Source organism: Aptenodytes patagonicus, chromosome 7 (genome assembly GCF_965638725.1).
Source record: "Aptenodytes patagonicus chromosome 7, bAptPat1.pri.cur, whole genome shotgun sequence".
In the NCBI taxonomy this organism is placed as follows: Eukaryota; Metazoa; Chordata; class Aves; order Sphenisciformes; family Spheniscidae; genus Aptenodytes; species Aptenodytes patagonicus.
This window is the reverse complement of record NC_134955.1, coordinates 27,909,414-27,930,948: the sequence shown is the minus strand read 5'-3', so window position 1 is coordinate 27,930,948 and position 21,535 is coordinate 27,909,414. Positions and strand designations below refer to the sequence as shown.

Here is a 21,535-nt window from a genome sequence, read left to right as displayed (position 1 = left end):
ACAGAACTAGCACAGCCTGAAGAATGATAATCAGCTATTCCTCCAACCCACCACAACACATAGCTTACCTGCTAAAGAGCTAACGTTGAGGCCTGCTGTAGCCCCTGCCAGCGTCTGCAATGCTCCAAGAGAAGCCATTGGATTAACAGAGGAGCTGCTACTGGAGCTAGGTGAGGAACCTGCTATTAAAATAAGATAATTAAACTTCAAGCAGTATTTTTTGGTCCTGATAATTCAACTTCTTCATTAAGTTATTTCTGTAGAAAAGGCTGGTAAGGAACAGATCAAGGCAACACAGTACACTTTATGTAAAAAAAAAAAAACAACAAACCCACACAACTCGATTGATCATACCGCTTCTATCTTCTAATCCCTTCCTACATTTTAGAAAAATTTCTACTTCATCATAACGTCTACTCTTTGTAGCAATAATAATTTCATTAAGCGGAAGACACCTAGGACTCAGACAATATACAAACGTTAGCTAAAATTTGTACCTCAGCATAAGATGACCAGCAGCAATGCCTGTTTCCTGATGACTAAAGTGAGTAAGAATTGCTACATATTAATATCTACCCTTGAAACATCACACAAGGTGAAAAAGACCCAAAAAACAGATACTAGGGACATTAAAGACAGCTCCAGTCAAATTGAACATACGGTTTTCCCATACTGCCAGAACAGGAACAGCAGATGCCCAGATTACTCTGATACATGAAATAATTTTCCATTAAAAATCCCGCTGCAGCAGCTGGGGCTAGGGCCAAGAAAAATCTTGGAATGCACATCCAAAACACACAGTATATCCTCTGTTGACTCTGCCACTACCATCTTCAACCATGTTTACTCAGTAAGGGAAGTCTACAGATACCGTACCTAGCAGACTAACAGCTTACATGGCCTGCCAAATTCTACAACAGGTAGAGTTAGTTCTACAGAAATAGACATCAAAATGACGAGAAAAAAGTTTGCCAAGCTGGTATATCAAAAGAAACAGAAGTTCAAATTTAGGTCATCTACAAAGATTATGGACATGACAAAATAAGAAAATAATAGTATTTTTAGGAAAACCACTGCTATATAATCATAACAGGTTTGTGCGCTACTTAGAAATTTGAAGAAGGTAAATAAGAAAAGCTATGCATATTGCTATTAACCCAGAAGTTTAAATTTACTGCACAAGATGCACTGGAAAATATTTATGGCTTCTACAGATTAAAAGATACTGAAGACTCGTGCTGTAGAGGTATCTTGTAGTCTGCTTTCAAGAGGAAATTATCTTTCTGACCAAGTGGGTAACAGAAGAACTGAAATTCAGGCATTTTCAGTTTCCTTCGTGTTTTTGTGATTCTCAGTTATGGTGCGTACGTCCATTAAAACTTTGAAAAGAATTGTTAGCATCTTTCAAGCAGATTCACACACGTTACATATTCACCACTTCATATATGTGGCACAAAGTCTCTGCTGGAATGGAATATGGTAACTATTTAAATGGAATACAGCAAACTTGCCTAAAAAGCCCCAGCAAAAGCTGTACCTAACAAAAGTAGTTGTACCTAACAAAAGCTGCATGAGAACCCAGAGCACTGCACTTCGTATCACTTTAGTTTTTATACTGACAGAGGAAATGACAAACCTCCTCTAGGAAAAGGTCTAGACAAACTCTCTTAAGTCAGAAATCGGAAGACAATATCTCAAACTATATTTTAAGATGCTTACTCTGAAGAAGAAAAGGAGAAAATTCCCATCTTACTATAAGCAGCATATTAAATGTTGGAAAAATACAGAAACAAGTTACAGTATAACCCTCAAGTTGGTAGAAAAAAAATAGCACAGCTGGCTGAATAAAAGCCAGCATTCAGAAATGATACAGCTGCCTCGATTTTAGAATATCACTTGTTTCTGCAACACTTCATTGCTAATCTGCAGAATTCAGGAAGACACTACATTTGACATGAGAACACCATTTAAAAAAAACCCAAACCCAGCAATAAAATAGTAGTGGTATGGGAAAAAAAAGGAATTAAGCCAAGGCTAGAGAGCAAAGTAAAAGAGAGAACAGATGCCTTTCCTACTTGAAAAAGGTTGTGATTTTGAATAAATTCATTTAAACCACTATAAAAAGCTGAACACAGTTATTTTAGTTTAGCTGACTTTATCAGAAATCTCTTTAAGCAAAACAAGAAATGCTTTAGTACTGAAAACACCAAGAAAGTTTAACACTTTGGTTTATTTTCTTTATCATATGTATATAGGAATTGCTGTACTGAGTCAGCACCCCATTTCTGATGATGATTAGAGGCAGATAAATAACAGTAGAGCAGAAATTCAGGGCAATTACAAAGGAATACTTCCTAGGTATAGTCTATATACCAATGCAGCAATTTGCGAATCTAGCATTTTTTCAGCCAAGGGCAATGTCTCTGTATTAAAGTTACAATTTTCACTCATTAATTTCAGTGCATTTTGAACACCGAATTGCTTGACTCTACTATGTTCTAAGGCATGAGTTCTGCAAGGTAATGGTGCACTATGCAGAGAAATAGCTCTTTTTATTTTTGAACTGTCAGCTGACAACTTCACCTGATATCCTGTAATTCTTGTCTTGAAATATCTAATGACTGGTCTTTCCCTATTCGTCTTCATCACACCACTAATATATTTGTAGGCTTCAATCATATCCTCCTCTCATATCAGTCTTCTATTTTTCAGGCTCCCTCGTTGCTGCTAATAGGGAAGGAGTTCCACAGTTCTAGTCATCCTTTCTGTTCTTCTGTTTTTTGTGTATTATTTTAGATCAGAAAACAGCACACAGTAATGGGGATGGAAAACCAATATAGCTTTATACATGTTCTTTACTCCATCCCTAATTCTTAACATTGTTTCTGTGCAGTTTTTGCTGGGTTGTTGGGGTTTTTTTTGCTTGGTACTGAGGTTATATTTTCTTAAATCTATCTACTGAGTTACCTCTAGTCAAAAAGGCTAACTCCAACAGAACTAGCTGAAAATACTTGAAAAGGTTTTCAGACAATTTGAATAGGTAGTAAAGAATAGCTAGGAAAGATAACGAAACTTGGACATCAACTACCAACTTGTGGAGGTAGGTAAACTGAGGGAACAGTAAGACTGTTCTAATTCAGTCATCTAGCATCCAAGCAATGAGCTAAAGAGCACTAAAATTCAGGCAATGAATCTGACTGAACTGTACCGGAATTAGTTCCAGTAAAAGCAGAAAGACTATGATGTCTCTGAAAACAATTTTTCTGGAGACACACTAAGGTCAGCAAAATCATCTAAGTCTTTGCTGGACCTTTGATGGTTGCCTTTGAAAGGAGGAGAAATGGAAACATACATCAGCTTTTGCAACCATTCTATTTTGCTCTGAAGCAGACAATTCTTACTGATGTCTGAGTCAAAAAGATGGCAGACAAGACACTCCAATCCTGAAATACTTCTGTAGTATTTTCTTGAATGTCCCTTTCACAAGCTAGCAGTTTAAGTGAGTTTATCTAAGGCCACAGTCTCTGTAACATGGACTACCTATAGGTGGATGCAGCAGCAGTCTGTTCAGTTCCAAAGAGTAGCTGCTTTATTGCAAGTTTGAAGGTTTTTCTCCATCCTGTTCTACATCAGAATACACAATACTGCTTGGAAAGATCTAAACAAAAATCACCTGAAATGAGTAGGAAGACAGCACAACAACAATACTTAACACCTCTGAGTTCAACCATTCTGACATGTAACCTATGCATAGTCCACAGACTCTGCACTGTGTGGACTTCCAAGTTCCCCAAACACAAAAGGTATCAGCTCAGATGAAAGAAAATCAAAAAGGTAACTACGCATAATGATTGTCTGGATTTTTCCACCAATTATGCAATTTGAGGACAATCTGGGAGAGATGTCTAAACAAGCATCAGGTGAACATTTGGATGACAGATGGATAGAAGTCAAGCTGGTAGTCATCTCATCTCCAGTTAGGTTTAAGAGGTTATCACAGTAGATGTTGCCATATGTACCACAGACAAGGAAGGCATTTGCTAACACATGGTACTGAAGAGCTATACCCTGAGTTTTTTCGAGGTCTAGGTATGGTTCAGGAGGGATGCTCTGAATGTGTGGAGTCCAACAGCCTTCTATGTGAATACATACAGTGTGAATGCACATATAAATATTAATCAAAACAGAATTTCAAGTTCGCTTTTATAAGAGATAATAGCCAGTTCAGAGTTAAGAGTTAAAAAGCTGTATAATTACAGGAAGCATCATGAGATTGAATGCTGTCTGTACACATTGAGGCTTCCCCTCCCCCCCGACTTAAGTACAGTTTTAAAAGGTGAAACATATTCATACCTCTAACGAAAAGCACTGAAACTATTTCAGAGTTTGATGTCACTGACCACACATATCCTCCAAAACTTTTTATTTCTTTTGAACAAAGCTAATCTCTACTCTTTAAAATTATACTTGAAATTAAGTTTAAAGAGCAATACAATAGTGACTGCTTCACGTTACAAGCCTGTGAAGAGTGAACTGTTATGTCTATAGGATATTAATTCAAATGACTCATCATGATTACTTGATTGTTGACACACAATCATTTATTGATATGACTGGTGATCAGAAAGTTGTTTGGATTCAGCACAGAAGGTGCTTAAAAATGGACTACTCCCCACCCCCTAGGCCCTCCACCAGCATGATCAAAAGTGGAAGAGTCCTGAGATATGTCTCTCATCAAGGGAAAAGGAACCTGCAGAGTGCTGTGGAACAGCCAAAAATTCACGGAGGGGAAACCAATCCCAAAGAATCACACAATAGTAGCATAACTTCAGTTGAAAGGGACCTTTGTGGATCATCTAGTCTAATAGTCTGCTCAGAGCTGGTGTAACCTCTGAGTTAGGTCAGCTTGTTCAGGGTCCTTTCCCATTGCATTCTAAATCTCTGAAATTATGAAGATTCCACAGCCCCTCTGACACCTGGTTCCTGAGCTTAATCACTCTCACCATTAATTTTATTTTTCTTTTATATCCAGTCAGAATTTTCTCTGTTGCAACTTGTGTCCACTGCCCTTGTCTTTTCACTGTACACTTCTGAAAAGAGGCTGTCTCTGCCTTTTCTAGCACATCTGGCAGTTGAACTTCACAACCTGCCAGTCCCTTTCCCCACCCCAAGAAATCAGAGAACAAACCTGCGCCAGTCAGTAGACAAGAGAGCCAACAAGGAAATCTTAGTCCTAAACTCCAGTCACAGCAAATTGTAACCTGACAATTCCAGCTCTGCTACTGCATAAGGAAATATGGGAGATATTCTCAGATATATTCACCTTCATGCTTTCTCTACAATGAAGAAGCATTAGTGGGTTATAAATGCAGCTCTTCTATAGCTTCAACTCTTTGTTGTTTTTTTTAATTATAGAATAGGATACTACAGCTCGGAGTCAAGATAAATGTTGAAATTTTAATCTTTGATTGCAGACCACAAAGTGTTTCTGTAAAAAAAACCCTGTCCAGCAACAGAACACTCTTTGAACTGAATTCTTTCTTGGGGACTTCTCTAAGTAGAAAACTGTGCAAAGCACCCACGGTTTAACTGCTGATCATGTGACATAAGGTTTTCTAAACAGCTTTTCCTTGTAATATCTTTATAATCTCTTAGTCCAGCTCCTTGGTCCTATGCAATACAAAAAGCTACCTGTGGAAATTTAGAACACCCCACAACCCCCTTTGGTCTCTCACAATCACAGATGAGGATGTCAACTCTGTAGGCTGGATTTCAAAACTGGATAAGCAATTTGGCTTTTTATGAAAAAAACAAAAACCAAAACCAAACCCACATATCACACTGCAGATGCTGGGAAACTGATACCCTGAAAATACAGGGTCTCCCTTCCCATGTCAGGATTTAGAAAAAACTGAAAATAGGATAAAAATAACCGAGTAGGATACTGATCCTCATTTGTGGTAAAAACTGAGCATGTCTGATGTAAGCACATGTTTTCTTGTTTGTTGCATTTAATGATCACATTTAACAATAAGGCAGCAAAAGAACACTACTTGGACATTCTAGCCTCTCTGGATAATGTACATTACCTAAAATAAAATAAAAAAAAAACCAAACAAAAAACCAAACAAAAAAAACCCCAAACCACAAAAAAAACCCAGAAGAGCAAGATACTGATTTTTATGTGCAACTTACACACTTAGTTCTAGACAATGCTTTCCAATACATGTGCTAGGGGTCTGTTTATTCTACTTCTATGAGGTAGTTATAGTATCCTTGTCTTCGTTACTGCCAGAGGAATACAAACTGTACTGTTCTAGTGCACAGAATGCATTACTTCATGCTTAAGGCATCTTCTATCTCCATGTCCAGAGGAACAGGGTACATCTGCCACAGTACCTGCCTAAAATCACAGATAAACTGAATATGTGATGAGTTTGTAATAACATGACTGGAAAGAGGTCACCTACCTTTCTGCTTCATGATGACCTCAAAAATTCTTTTTACTCTAAATTAATCTGACCATTTGGAGGAAAGAACACAGCAGGTAAAAAAGCCTTTGCTGGTAGCAAAGATATCTACCCTAAACAAAGGCCAGTGAATCTACTAGTAAAACTGCTTATCTATTAAAGAATCAACATGAAACTGACAAAAAGGGATAGACAAAACAGGTGACATCTATCCTGAAACAACTCCTAAGGCAACCCATGTCATAACACACTACAGCATAGGCAGTCTCTTACCTGAGCTGGTGAGCACACTCAGGGGACTGCTGGAGGAAGTAAGCGCAGCGGTACCACTCGGTGTATTCTGAGCTGCACTGGCTGCAGCTGCTAATGCAGCCAGGTTCTGTAATTGCATTGCATTCAGTCCTGCAACACATTGAAGAATGCATAGTTTCTCCTGTAATAGTCACCATCATCCAAGCTTAACAGACCCAGCAACCTCAGCACATCACAAGGAAGTAATGGGAAGGAGCTTAAAAACAACAGGCTTAATACTACTTACTGATCTTTTCTACATTGCGATTCCTTGTTATAACTAAAAAAGAAGTTTTTCTTTGCCTGGATAGATGAGTTTCCATAAAAGACCAGGTAGTCACGATCCCAGATGTAGACTCCAGAGTACAGAAATTTTCAAGCAGTGTTCTCTCCAGTCACAAAAGCAGAGAAGCTTTAACTGGGAGTTAAACCAAGGTCTGACAGCTCATCTGCCAGCCAGAGAACTTGTCTAGACACCAGACCAATAACCTCCTCTTGTCTCGTATCCCTCCACTCTCTTTGTATGGGAACAGCAATAACTGCAGAATTCTTTCAAGGCCTACACACCACAGAGGCCACAAAGTCACACCTTTAACCCACCATCAGCTGAGTATGAGCACGTTTTGTTTGGTCCCCTTGGCAGCCCAGAAGCAACAGCCAATTGTGAGACAATGTTAAGTGGCAACTCCTGACCACAAGATCAGCCAATGTACACGTAGACTAGTCAGCTCCTCAAGCAAAAGTGGTAAGGAAAATAGGAAACATCAGGCATGTTGTGGGTAAGCAGCCAGGAATACTGCAGGGGGAGGAAGGTATCCCTGTGTTGATGAACTTTTACTAGTCAATTTACTCATCTGACTCACCTTAATTTTGAGTCATAATTTTTTAATGAAACCATCTGGTCAGTACTGACACTGTGGTTTGCCCTCTTTTCCTGCCATGGGATTATCATTGATATCGATCATCTTCTGAATTCTGTATTTTAGCCATCCTTTGGTAGGCTAGCTCCATTCTTCCAATTCTGCCTCTCTTCCCTTTTCCCTTATTTCCCCTTTTTGTCTCTACCTTTGCTTATTCTAACAATTCCTCCTCTTTTCATCTGAATTCAAACAACCCCTAGTAATTCTTCCCTACAAAATTAAAACCAAAATTAAATTAATCACCATTCATATAACAACATCAAAACGTCCTAGGCAGATGTGGCACCTCATCTTTTGGATGCTTAGTAAGTACTCGGTGACAAAGCACACATCTCAAATTACAAAACTGAGATTTTAATTAAGTATGTAAACAGACAACATAAGAATGCAAGTGGCAATGCAGTATAAACTACTCATTTTCTAAAAAACTTCTACCACCTTTAGCATAGTTCATTTGGTTTTTTTATCTTTTTCAATTGTTTTCTCTATGTGACAGGGTCTGTTTCCCTAACCACATCTAGTGCCTGAAACAAGAGGATTCTGCCTTTATTTAGATTCTCAAGGTGCCATTGTAACATAAAAGCATGAAGTTAAAACCAAAAAGTTGCATTTTTTGTTTTTATTGTACTACAGAGGGTTAAAAGTGCAAGTGTTAGAGCTAGTGAAGAACAGAGCAGCTTGCTTCCTTTCTGAAGCAGTTTGGCATATGCGCACTGCGCCTGTCCTCTTATCATCACATTGTTTTCCCATCTGCTTTCAAATAGGATCAAGATTAAATTTTGTCTACAAAGTCTGATATAGTTCGGGATCTAATTACCTACTTAATTTTTCTTTCTATGAATTTCAAGAAAGGAGATCAGCTGAGATATTAACAGGACTTTGAAACTAAAACTCTTCCTGTGAACAATCACAGACTTGGAATAATTCTTTCAAAACACCATGCAACATGCTATTTATATGTCTGAGTTCTCAATTTTTGAGGTGTTTTTTTAAATAGTGAAGACAGAATTACCCTGGAAACTTCACAGGCAACCTCAGCTAGTTAGCCTCTTCCCCATGCCCCAATCCTTACTGTAGTAACAATTAACACGAATTGCTGTACTGTTTTTCTCCTTTATTACCACTTGCTTTTAAACAGACACAAGAGGGGGAAAAAACAGTATTGTGCGCATAACAAAGTCCATTATAGATCACCACCACACAGGATATTAGTGAAACTGATTTTTAAAAAATTGCTTTTGGCAAGAGTCTTAGATCTAAAGAGCTCTGAAGAGGTCTAACATGAAAAAAGTAAACATAAGAAGCTAAGGTTAGACTCAACCTCAAGTATAAATCAAAGTTCTTAGAACTGAAAACATAACACGTTGCAAAAGCTTGTAATTGTTACTGATGGGTGTACCAACACAAGGGTGTGTTTGTCAGATGTACAAAGACATATTACTTTCTTAACACTTTTAGATCAACCTCTGCACAGACAGGGCATGTAATATTGTGAGCTAACATACAACTCCAGGAGGCAATTTTAAAAGCTTAAAGCGTTCAGTATTAAACAAAACTATAGTTTTTCTGCCAGCAGAAGAATTTAGAGAATGTGGTGAATGGAGTTACTAACATGTGTTTTATTATTCCCCACCCTGTGAAGACAGAAGGGACAATCAATTTGCAGTCCCAGTACTGCTATGCTTATTAAATATTCTGACTAGCAGTCCACAGCAAGGAATTTGGCTCATACCTATTAAGCTGATAATTCCTTAACAGCAATGGTGTAATCAATCGTAATTCAAATGAAGGAATTAAAGAACCTGAATGAAGGACTAGTTCACATTCCTAGTACAATGCAATTCCAACATTGCATTTTCAACTTTGATGTATTTAAGAGCAATGAATTTTAAACGGGAAACCTAAGAATCTGTTATCACTGAAACACATGCATTAGTGCTTCCTTCAAAACACAATTCTTCAAATATGCACCTGTTTGGATGAAAATAAGTATACGTAGCCACCTCCTATGAAGAAAGGCTGAGAGAGTTGCGGTTGTTCAGCCTAGAGAATAGAAGGCTTCGGGGAGACCTTACTGCAGCCTATCAGTACTTAAAGGGGGCTTGTAAGAAAGATGGCGGCAAACTCTTTAGCAGGGCCTGCTGTGACAGGACAAGGGGGAATGGCTTTAAACTAAAGGGGGGTAGATATAGACCGGATATAAAGAAGAAATTTTTTATGCTGAGGGTGGTGAAACACTGGCACAGGTTGCCCAGAGAAGTGGTGGATGCCCCATCCCTGGACACATTCAAGGTCAGGTTGGACAGGGCTCTGAGCAACCTGATCTAGTTGAAGATGTCCCTGCCCACGGCAGGGGGGTTGGACTAGATGACCTTTAGAGGTCCCTTCCAAACCAAACTATTCTATGATTCTATGATCTTTTTGTACCCATGCAGGAAGATAATTTTAAATGCCAGAGGTAGGGGAGATTACCAGCATACCACAACTTACCTTGGGGACAATGGTTAACTAAGATTAAGAAGGAACATCCACACTTGTAGCAGAGGATTCCTGTCATTCCAAAGGAGTGGGTAAACTCAGGACTACTTATTTCAAATGAGGTTAATGTGTCTACAGCCTTTTGGCTACTTTCTCTACCCTCCTTCTCTTTTCTTTGCCACTGAACTTGTCATCTGGTAGAAAAAAAAACTCACCTCCCATTGGGTGGAGGCTGCTCAATGTGTTCAGGTTCCCAGATGATGCAGCTGCTGTCTGCTGAAGGAGCTGCAAATAAAGCTAGACATTACACCAAAAAACAAAACAAGAGTGAGAGTGAGGGCTGGCTCCGCTTCTGGGAGAAACTGCATCACACCACAGCCAGAGCGCCGTCACAAAGGGAACTCCCACTGCCCATGCACCACATCATAGCAAAGCGTAAAGAGAATTCCCCTTACACAATACAGCCAGAGCACCACCATAGTGAAAATCCACGTTGCCCATGCATCACATTCCAGCCAAAGCAACAGCACAATGCTTTCCCCACTCAACATAATCAATGTTGAGGGAAGTTTATAGCTAATACACCAAGACAAAACCAGTAGAATCAGTAGTGAGAGAGAACTCCTATTCAAAGCACCTCAAGCAGGATTGCCATCCCTAAGGATATACTAACTCAAGCCAGACTTTACAGCTGACACTGCCAGCATAGGACAAATGGCAAATGCCATACCAAAACCAAAGAGCCACTGTGAGAGGGTACCCCCTCCACTTTCCTTAAGCACAGCAGCCATGAGAGAAGTTTCAAGCCTTAGCTCAGAAGCTATTTAGAGGGCTTTCCTATTCCTTTCTCCATTAACTAGGTGTTGTTATAAAAAATCCCAATCTACCAAACCTAAAGCAGTAGTAAAAGAAAGAATGCCCCCATTTCAACAGTACACCACACCAAGAATGAGATGAAATTTTCCTTTTCTGTTCCCCAGACCTTATATTGCATGAATACAGTTCTCATAGCTACTCTGGCAACCCACATAAGCCAGAGCTCAGAGTTTATGAAAAGTTCACCCTTTAGGGACCCAGCAAAAACAACAAAAATCACTGACAAACAGCAGACTACCTTCTGTTGTGTCATTTTTGCTAAAGAGAGTAGTTTCTCTCTATTTTCTGGGGCTGCTTTTTTTTTTTTCCTTTCTGTGCACTGTCAGCTGCTTGGCACTTCCAACCTGATCACCTTTTCTATTTGGACAGCACCAAGCACTGTTCTAGGTTTTCACTGGAAGAGGATGAGAGAAGTAAAGGATGAAAAAGGAAAAATGGAAGAGGAATACAAGAACTATGTCACCAGATAGACATGAAAAAGGCATTTATATGGGTAAACATTGAGGCCGTAACACATGGAGAAAATCTTCCCAGCACAAAAGAAGACAGGGGAAAAAAAAAGCTTCAGTAGTTAGGGCTACAGTGACTGGGGTTGAAATCCTCACTCACATGTATCCTGAATAGCTGTTAGCACATAACTTCAGCCTCCTCATCCACAAAATGGGGATTAAGAACCCTGCTCCTACCTATCAGGAGCCTTCTAAAAATGAATACATTAAACCCTACAAGACAGTCAGACACTGTAATCCCTGAAGAGATGAAAAGAACCCAAATCAGAAACTCACTGCTAAGTATTGGGGTCCAAGTGTGTTGAGACCAGCCAGGTTTCCCCATACTGAGGCAGCACTGATCTGTTGCATTTGTTGCTGGAGTTGCTGAGCAATTCGTTTCTGCTCTTTGTCCTTCTGCGTGTCTGCAAATTTTACCACAATGGGAGAAGAGCAACCCTGCGAACAGCAATTCAAACAATTACATACTTGCTATTCCCAGCAGTCACAAAAATACTGCATTAAGACCCAGTCATTGGAAGCATTCCCCTCCCCCCACATGCATACATACATATGTATATATTCAAACAGCACATTTCATTAAAGGTTCAAAATCTCATTTGCTTTTAATTCTATTTTGTATTTTGGTATTTTCTCTGCAAATGAAGAAGTTTCTATCTTGAGCTCTAAAAATAGGAACAGAACAAACACAAAAGTCCAGGAGTAGTATTTGCAAAGAAACACACACTGCACTCATCCTTCTCTCTGCTCTCTAGTCCTCCAAACTCCATAGTGACTGCCTGACAAATTACATCTTCTCCTGACACCCACTAACTTGTTTTACCTCCATGGTTTGTGCTTGGTGCATTGCTTTGATTGCTGTTTGTGCCATAGCTCTTGTTGTAAAAGTCACAAATGCACAACCTGGGGAAAGAACAAAAAGGAACCAAGTCATTCACTACATCCACAATTACTGGGATGAATAAAGAAATGAAAATGCCTACGGGGGGCTTGGGGGTGGGAATCACAGAAAGAGCTGAAATGCCACCTTGAGTTGCAAAAGGCAGCATCCAGTGGAGAACCTTGAACTGCTGAAAAAGCTTCCTGCTTACCTCGGCTCAGGCCATCTGGGCCCCGTAATATCCTGCATTCTTCAATCTGCCCAAAGGGGGAGAACATCACTCTGATATCATTTTCATTGCACTTCTTGGATATCATTCCAATAAACAACTTCCTATCTTCTACTGCTAAGAAATCAAAGGATAAGAGTATTACCAGCAAATACGCGCTTACTAGATCTTATTTTGTCAAGTGTTCTCCATCAACTGCAGTTATTTCCCTTGTATTTAGGGTAGGCGCTTGTCAAAACCAGATTCCCAATAATGGAATCTCTTCAATTTAAGAGGATGCATATGAGATACCTCAATGAACCTGAAAGAATGCCTGTTTTATGATGTTTTATGTTTACATTTTGCTGACGGTTTCTCCCTTGCAAGCCTGTGAACTGCAAGAATGTAAGAAAAGGAAAAAAATGTATCAGATTCAGCACTTCCCTGTATCTCCTACATTCAGTTCCTGGCGAGTGAGAGAAGACTTGTATGTATTTTATTGGACTATTTTCATCCCCTCTCTTGAGTCTCTTCTATCTTTAGACTATCAACATACCTAACTGTATCTAAACAAGCAAGTGAGCTGCAGAAAGCTTCCTTCTAGCCTCTTTATCATGCCAATCACTTAAATTTAGATCTGCCTATTTCCTCATGCTCCTGTCTCATCAGTGGAAGCAACAGCAGTTGCTAAAACAGAACAGTTTTAGTTCTGTTTCAGACTAATCCGTTCTAATCTGTACCAAAAGCATGAAAATAATACCTCAAATCAGAACGACGGACTGTGTGCTACTGTATCTTGCCTCTAAACACTGATGCTACTAGATACATTAGAGTTGGAGAATACCTTTCAGTGTGCAGACTATTTTAAAATAAATGGTCCAGAAAGACATTTCTCTTAACTTTCCAGTTAGTGGTTACTAATGTCAGTTTAAGGTCATTTAAGGGAGTGAGGTGAATTTGAATCCAGAGCAGAACTTTATACCTCTCGTTTTACTTATTTAAGGATGCTAATCAACGCTGAAATACTTGCTTTTAAAGTATGAAGCAAATTATGCAGAATACCATTTGGAAATATAAAACAGTTTGCAAATACAACATTCAGCACAATATAAAATATTATATGATGAAGGCTGTCATACAATTTGAAGCTTCAAGAGAGAAAGTCTTCTATTTACTGCCATGGTGAGGGGAAATCAACTTACTTGCTGAGTCTTCTATGGTGTTGAAGAGGAAAATTCCAAACTATTCCAGCTGACATGACTTTAACTGACTATTAAATCTTAATGTTGTACCCAGTTCACTTTCAAGCTCTTAGAGCAGAAAGCTGCTTTCAAATCCTTTTTGCAGTCCGTTTTAGTTCAAGAGATCTAGAATCCCTTTTATTAATGGTAAGTTAAAATTATATATATATAAAAATATATTATATATTATACATAATTATATAATACCCTCAGAACTGTCACCCTAAAATTCCATTAAATACTTCTTTCCTCTTTCCATTATTTTCCCAGGATATTCGTGTGTATAATGCACTATCAATTTTAGTTTAGAGAACCTATTCTGTTCTCCTCCCAACAATACTTCAAAAGAATTACTCCTTTCTGGATATATTTACACAGAAACATATCTTGTATACACATGGAGGAATTTGCAGATGGAATTACTCCTACTATATGTTACCCGTATATCCAATCTTCTGTTTCCAATTATCTTAAGAGGTAAGTTTTCTGGAACCAGGATTATCATCTTCATGGTACAACACTAATCTTATAGTAGCAACGGCAAATGAAGAAAATAAAATTCAGCCAAGCCTAGAAAGGCTGAAACTACAAGATGCTAAACACTTTCTTTGCTTATCTTGCAGCAATATATATAGACACATACACATTTGAGCATATATGTATGTACATAGATAAACTCATAATGGAAATACATGGGTAAATGATCATTTACCCAATGGTAGATGCTAAAGGTCTTAATCCATCTGAAATGGCCGATGTGCAGAAATATTCACAGTTTTTTCTCTACTAAACTGTTGTGAATTCTCAATCTCCCTTGTATACTACAAGAAGTAGTTTTGACTCCCACCCTAGCTGCAACAGGCCTTGCTTCAAATTGGTCAAGCACTTGAAAAAGCATTTCTAGATTTCATAGAATCATTGAATGGTTTGGGTTGGAAAGGACCTTAAAGATGATCTAGTTCCAACTCCCCTGCCGTGGGCAGGGGCACCTTCCACTACATCAGGTTGCTCAAAGACCCATCCAATCCGGCCTTGAACACTTCCAAGGAGGGGGCATCCAGAACCACTCTGGGCAGCCTGTTCCAGTGTCTCACCACCCTCACAGTAAAGAATTTCTTCCTAATATCTAATCTACACCCTTTCGATTTAAAACCGTTACCCCTCATCTTATCGCTACATTCCCTGACAAAGAATCCCTCCCCATCTTTCCTGTAGGCCCCCTTTAAGTACTGGAAGGCTGCTATAAGGTCTCCCCAGGGCCTTCTCTTCTCTAGGCTAAACAACTCCAACTCTCTCAGCCTGTCCTCATAGGGGAGCTGCTCCAGCCCCCTGGAGCACCATCTTCATGGCCCTCCTCTGGACCTGCTCGAACAGGTCCATGTCTTTCTTATGCTGGGGGCCCCAGAGCTGAACACAGTACTCCAGGTAGGGTCTCACGAGAGCTGAGTAGGGTGGGAGAATCACCTCCCTCAACCTGTTAGTCCTTCTTTTGATGCAGCCCAGGACATGACTGGCTTTCTGGGCTGTAAGCGCACATTGCCGGCTTATATTCAGTTTTTCATCCACCAATACACCCAAGTCCTTCTCCACAGGGCTGCTCTCAATCCATTCTCCGCCCAGCCTGCATCCATGTTTGGGGTTGCCCTGACCCCGGTGCCAGACCTTGCACTTGGCCTTATTGAACTTCACGAGGTTCACACGGGCCCACCTCTTTAGCCTGTCCAAGTCCCTCTGGATGGCATCCCTTCCCTCTAGAGTATCAACCACAGCACTCAGCTTGGTGTCATCTGCAAACTTGCTGAGGGTGCACTCAACCCCACTGTCCCTGTCCCCAACAAAGATTTAAACCACCTTAGTACAAAGAAGAACTCACTGGATGTTTCCCTAACTGACAACATGGTTCTACCACAAGCAGCAGCGGGAGATACCGAGTCACGGAATTTTAGAGACACCTCTTACTGAAAACACACTTTTTTTTTTTCCTTTAAAAAAAATCAGGTCTCCAATTCAAGATGACTTCACCAGAAGCTGTTCAACAAAAGGAAAATCCTCAAGCTTCCCTACCAGCACAAATGATGCCACCAAACTCAGACTTTAGTACAGCTTACCATTACTCTTTTCACTGTCAGCTGGTTTCATCTGGATAGGATGGTGCATCTGAAATGTAAAAAGATTATTTAATCCTATATGCATTCACTTTATACTATATGAAATACATCCCATAAGAATTGTGGAAGAAAGAAATGGTAGCCTACATTGCCTCTACAGAAGTGGATATGTAACAATACATAGATTTCTAGAAGAAAGAAAAGCTTTCCTAATGATATGCCATCATTCCTCCACAGAGAGTATTATAGGAGCCATGCCCACCCACTTCACTACCATATTATTCTCCCAAATGCTCCAAAATTCCCTTAAGATCTGTTGTCATACAAATCTGATGACATTGCTCTCTTGAATAGTTCTTTTAAAACATGATTTGAGGGCAAGATAACATATGTTTGTACATCAGTGGTGCCAGAGCTCAGAAAAACAAGATAGAGTTGCAAAGAAAGCATGGGTCTTCTCTTACCCCTGGGAGGATCTTCATGTTGTGAAGAGCATTCTGTGCTTCTAGTGCAGCTTTACGGGTATAAAATGTAACAAAACAGCACCCTGCAATTGAAACAAAATGCTAGCCAAGAAAGAACACTATGAATCTTGACATGCTGTACAGAAATTGCAAGTCCCACTTCTATTCTTCCAATGCAAAACGTATGACAAGTAGAAGAGGTTAGACATTGAAATAGGTAGGTACTACTGAATGTGACTGTTTAAAAAAGATTTCTAAGTGTAATACAATAGGATATATTCAGAACTGACCCAACATCACCAATACACCATTAAAACAAACATTTAGATACATCTGCCAAATAATTGTCGGCCTCTTCCATTATCAAGCTCAACAATTATTTGCTAGTACCAAAAACTTACCTAGTTTCACAGGAAATAAGATAATGCATATAACTGAACTGCAAATCCAGGTACAGCATTTAGTTAGGATTTGATGTACACAGTCATTGGTGTACATCAAATACTTAAGACCTCAATTTTATATTTTATCTGAAACTGTGACACTTCCAGCAACATTTTGGTCATACCATAGCATCACAATAATGCTCTGGAGCAACACAATATTAATTTGATGTTCTGCTTTGCAATTATAATCCATACTCTTCAAGAATCCCCATTACTTCTGAGCTCTAAAAAAAAAATTATGATTTTCCTCAGCTCAGCTAATGACTGGATCACAGTCCAAGTATAATTAAGACACATACACTTAAAGACTATAAAGCCTGGGCTTGCATGCACACCTGGTCATACAGAGCTCCAACACATAGGGATGTCTGAATAAGCAAACAGCTAAGATTCTAACTATGTAAAGCAGCTGAGACCCCAAGTCTCATGTGAGAAGTACAGAAGTTCTCACCTTTGCTTTGAGGAGGGTTTTGGCTCCTGTCCCTCAAGACATTGATTTCATAGACAGCACCATACTGTTCAAAAAGTTCTCTTAGATCCTTCTCACACCAGCTCCGTGGGACCTGACCCACAAACATCTTGATAGCATCTAGATCAGGTTGGTCTGGGTGATCCAGTGTGCCATTCATTTTCTTTGAGCTATGAAAAACAAGAAGGAAATTCTGGTTTATATCTTTCCATAGATTCTAGATGCTACTGCAGCTAGAAGAAGCATGCTTACAGTGAGATTAAAAAAAAAAAATTCTACACATATATAAATTTATATGATTAAAATATAAAGACTCTTGCGCATTCCCAGTCCTGCATACCAGAGAATATTCAGAAACATCATTCACATTCATTGGCAAGCTGTGTACTTAGAAATCAAACACTCTACACAGCTGTTGAAAACTTCTCTTAACATTTGTTCCTATAGCGTAGTCAGCATCTGGGATTCAGGACATAAATCTGTTGAGATAACTGCAAAATATCAATAGTTCAACCGTGTAAAGTTTTACAGAAAAAGAAACCAGAACAGGAAGGAACCTAAACTCAGTCTACCCACAGACTACTGAAGTTACCAGTAACCAGTGAAAATGAAAGGATAACGTTTTTTTCATTGTTATCAAATGTGACTATCTGGAACTGTTTCCCAGGGTGAAGATGCATCTTAAAACAGAGAAACAGGTACAACTGAACAGATGAGAAGTTTCATTAAAGGTTTACAAGGCAATAGCTCTTTGTGAAACGAGGGAGCTTTCAACAATATTTGGCAAAAAACCAGGCTTAGGTTGTACATGAACAGGTTGGGATTGGACAACCTAGTTAGTCACAGACTGAATCAAGTTGAGTAATGGTAGGGTGTTAACACAGAAAAGTCACTTCTTAGACTACAACAACACAGAATTTTTGAGTATGGGAATCTTCAACAGGCTTCAAGGCATTGTATCTAGCCATACGAACAGTTTACAGCCTATTAATAAAACTGTGTTATACTCCACCCAGCTAGTTGACAGTCATACACTGCTTTCTGTATTGGCTCCTCATTGTTTGCCAAGTGCAACATGAGGTCTTGTTATCGATAGTCACAGCCTGGTATACCACAGGACCTATCTCTGTGGAAGACTGCCTGTAACGACATCCTATTGTAGCTATAGTGATTAGTAGGTTAAAATTGCTGACCAACCCCTGCATAATCTAGAAAGGACATGGGGAGTGGAATAGTAACTATACAATGATTCCCCCCGCCCCCAAACTCTTTGTTGAAGAATACAGGTGGCCTTCTTCCAGAGTAGTCAGCTCTCTTCACCTCTGCTTTTTTCCTTTAAAGATAGTTTTTGAATGGCTTATTAACTGCACATTACAGTAAACAGCGTTCCTCTCACTGTCCATCTGCAATCATATTCCCGCCTGAATAGAATTTAAAAAAAAAAATTTCCAAACCAGGTAATATTCAGTTAATTTTTCCCCTTGATACGCTGCTGTTCAGAGCCTAAGGGAAAACTGATGCTGGGAAAGCTCATAATTTTCTAACTGTATGAACAGACCTCAGAAACAACAAAGCTTCTTACTAGAAGGGAAGGGAATCATCAAAAATCCTTTCACTCCTCTCTACCTTTCCACTCAGAAAGGGCCAGCACCTCTCCAAATATCCAATGCAAACAATACCTTTTACAAAGAGGTAAACTACCTCTTTTCATTCAATGTCTTTTCATTCCAATTGAGAACGACTGGAAATCATTAACCCTCTTCCAATAACAATTTTCAGCCCTGCCTTCTATGCCATGGGTAGCTTTAAGACCACAGCATGGTTCCTGTTAACTGGGCAACTCTTAACATGACCTCAACAGTATTCAAGGAATCTTTCACTCCTAATTAAAAGGTTTAGTCTAGAGTCATTAATAGGGAAGAATAGAAACTGTTCTCCCAACAATTTATTTAAATAACTGATTTTATAATATCAGCACCTGTAGCATACTATAAACAGTACTGCCAGATAGCTTTATTCCTCCTTAGCCCTCATCCCCAAAATTATCAGATCATTTTTCCCCCTATCCAGAATCCAACATCAATTGTCAATGCCCACTAGGATTTCTTCAAGAAAACAAACTGCAGGCTCTCCTCTCTTTCCACCCCCCCTCAAGGGGAGTTCCTCAGACAGCAGAGGCTTCAGAGACAGCAATTCCAACTATCACTTTAGTTATAAACTTAGACATGAAGACAAAATACTTACACAGGGCTAGCATTCAAGGAGCAATGGTCCACCATCATCTCTGGGAGGAAATCCAACTTGAACGCAGCCATCACCTCAGTCTGTGACAAACTACTAAAACTAAATCAGTGTATTGCCTAACCCCCAAACAACGCCACTTCCAAAAGTCCTGCAGGTCTTAACACTCAGCCACACAAAAAACACTCAAACCACAGAAACAGAAGCTCAGGGAGACCAGCAATAGACACCACAGAAACAGGCTGGACTGGGAAAGGGACATGGAATCCCAGATTAAAAAGGGGATGTGACCATGTGAAGGGAGGCTCAGCTTAATACACAATGAAAATGCTGATGCACTGGGCTTGTTTTGTGCAATTTTCCCTGGCGAAGCAGTACTGAGTGCACTGTCAGATAAACAGAGTGTCAGATCCATGAAGATAGCAATGGGTAACAGAGCAGAAAGAATACAAACTCCAGTCTTTCCATCCCCAACTAACTCCTTGCCTCCCAAAATGGCAGTCCAAGGCCTTGAGGTTCAGACAGACACTTCCCATATCACCAGTATTAAGGTGTGAAGTGAGGTTCCTTCACCATAAACGTTTTCAATGGCTGATCTCACTCTTTTCACCTTGTGCACTATTTTTGACATTCTCCTAACTTCCAGGGAGAAAAATGCCAACTAAAATGTTTCTCTGAACTTGCCAAAAAAAATCAAAGCTAAGAAGATTTGATTACTCAAAAATTCCTTAACAACCACAGAACACCAAAACCTACTCCTTTTACAGGAGCAAAACATACATCGTTCTGGAAACAATACTTTCCCGTTATGCATCTATAAATCCAGAGATATACAGAGCCTATAGATAAGGAAAGGGAAAAACACAGTGATTTGTTGAAAACTGTTTTATAATCTTTGAAAACACTGATCAGAACACCTCAGCTGCTTCATCATTAAAACAGGAATAACATGTTGATCAAGGAACTGTGAGGTGTATTTATACACACAATACAGACCTCTTGTTAAATCTCCAATACCCAAACTAATGGGGAGATAATCTGGATAGTACTGGATACATCGGGAGATGCAGAAATATTTGATTGCAGAGAGTGAGTGCTGCAGAGGCAGCTGGATGTGTCCGAGCACTCCAGGAGGGATGATGAATTCAAGTCCAATGTGAATCCAGATAAGCCTTATGTATACTGTCAATATAACCACAAAATAAACTCTTAGAGCATCAAGGAATGCATGCTGGGGCAGCTGCGATCACTTCTTTCTTGTCTGTCAATGACTGCAACATGTACTTGCAGTTATTTAGACTGGCCAGTATATACAGCTTGCTTTATGCTTGCACAATAATTGACAGCATGTCAATTATTTTTTCATAAATAAATATTTCCAACCTCTGAAAAAAAAAGAACGTTTCCAATCTTCCGCCTACAGTGAGGTTAATTAAAAGGCGTTAGGCCTCGTAATACAAAGAGATATGCATGTTATTGCAAAATAAGAGAGGACATGAATTTAGCACACATAGGATATTCAACAGTAACTACTTCATGCATGCTCTTACTATGCGGTAAATGCAAGAAAGCTTATTCTTTAATGAAAAAGGCGTAAGCTACCTGCTAAGCACCACTGTTAAGAGCATGCAAATAGGCACTAGGGAGCACAGGTCAATTTATTAGCTTTCAGTAAATTGTTCATATCTACCTTCAGACACATCTTGCAGGCTTCCCACTTGAAAGATGCCATGTTGTGTAAAACACATCATATTCAAATGTTAAATTGAGCCTGGAGCCCACTTTATGGCTTTCTCTAAAATGAGCCCACAGAGAGAAAGACTTCAGATTTATATGACTAGAACAGCAGAAGATAAGGTGGGGTTCTTGCCACTGTTCCCATAAATCTATAGACCAACACTGCCAATTCTGGTCTTACCTATGAAGACCAGAAT

At 39.4% G+C, this 21,535-nt stretch overlaps 1 protein-coding gene across 12 annotated transcripts in view; it reads right to left on the bottom strand.

The window, feature by feature from the left end:
- Positions 1-21,535, bottom strand: part of CELF1 (CUGBP Elav-like family member 1) — a 63,263-nt gene that overhangs the window by 12,133 nt on the left and 29,595 nt on the right. For 2 of the 12 annotated variants that reach the window (XM_076344451.1, XM_076344452.1), the window contains exons 1-10: positions 19,605-19,675; positions 17,343-17,530; positions 16,446-16,528; positions 15,982-16,030; positions 12,636-12,770; positions 12,368-12,447; positions 11,821-11,982; positions 10,375-10,456; positions 6,744-6,872; positions 69-182 (exon numbers count right to left, since the gene is read on the bottom strand). In XM_076344451.1, coding sequence (XP_076200566.1) covers positions 69-182; positions 6,744-6,872; positions 10,375-10,456; positions 11,821-11,982; positions 12,368-12,447; positions 12,636-12,770; positions 15,982-16,030; positions 16,446-16,528; positions 17,343-17,530; positions 19,605-19,675 — 1,093 coding nt within the window. Of the gene's footprint in view, positions 1-68; positions 183-6,743; positions 6,873-10,374; positions 10,457-11,820; positions 11,983-12,367; positions 12,448-12,635; positions 12,771-15,981; positions 16,031-16,445; positions 16,529-17,342; positions 17,531-19,604; positions 19,682-20,597; positions 20,746-21,535 lie in introns of those variants that run through there. The other 10 variants (XM_076344460.1, XM_076344459.1, XM_076344461.1 and 7 more) reach the window with 9 other exon arrangements.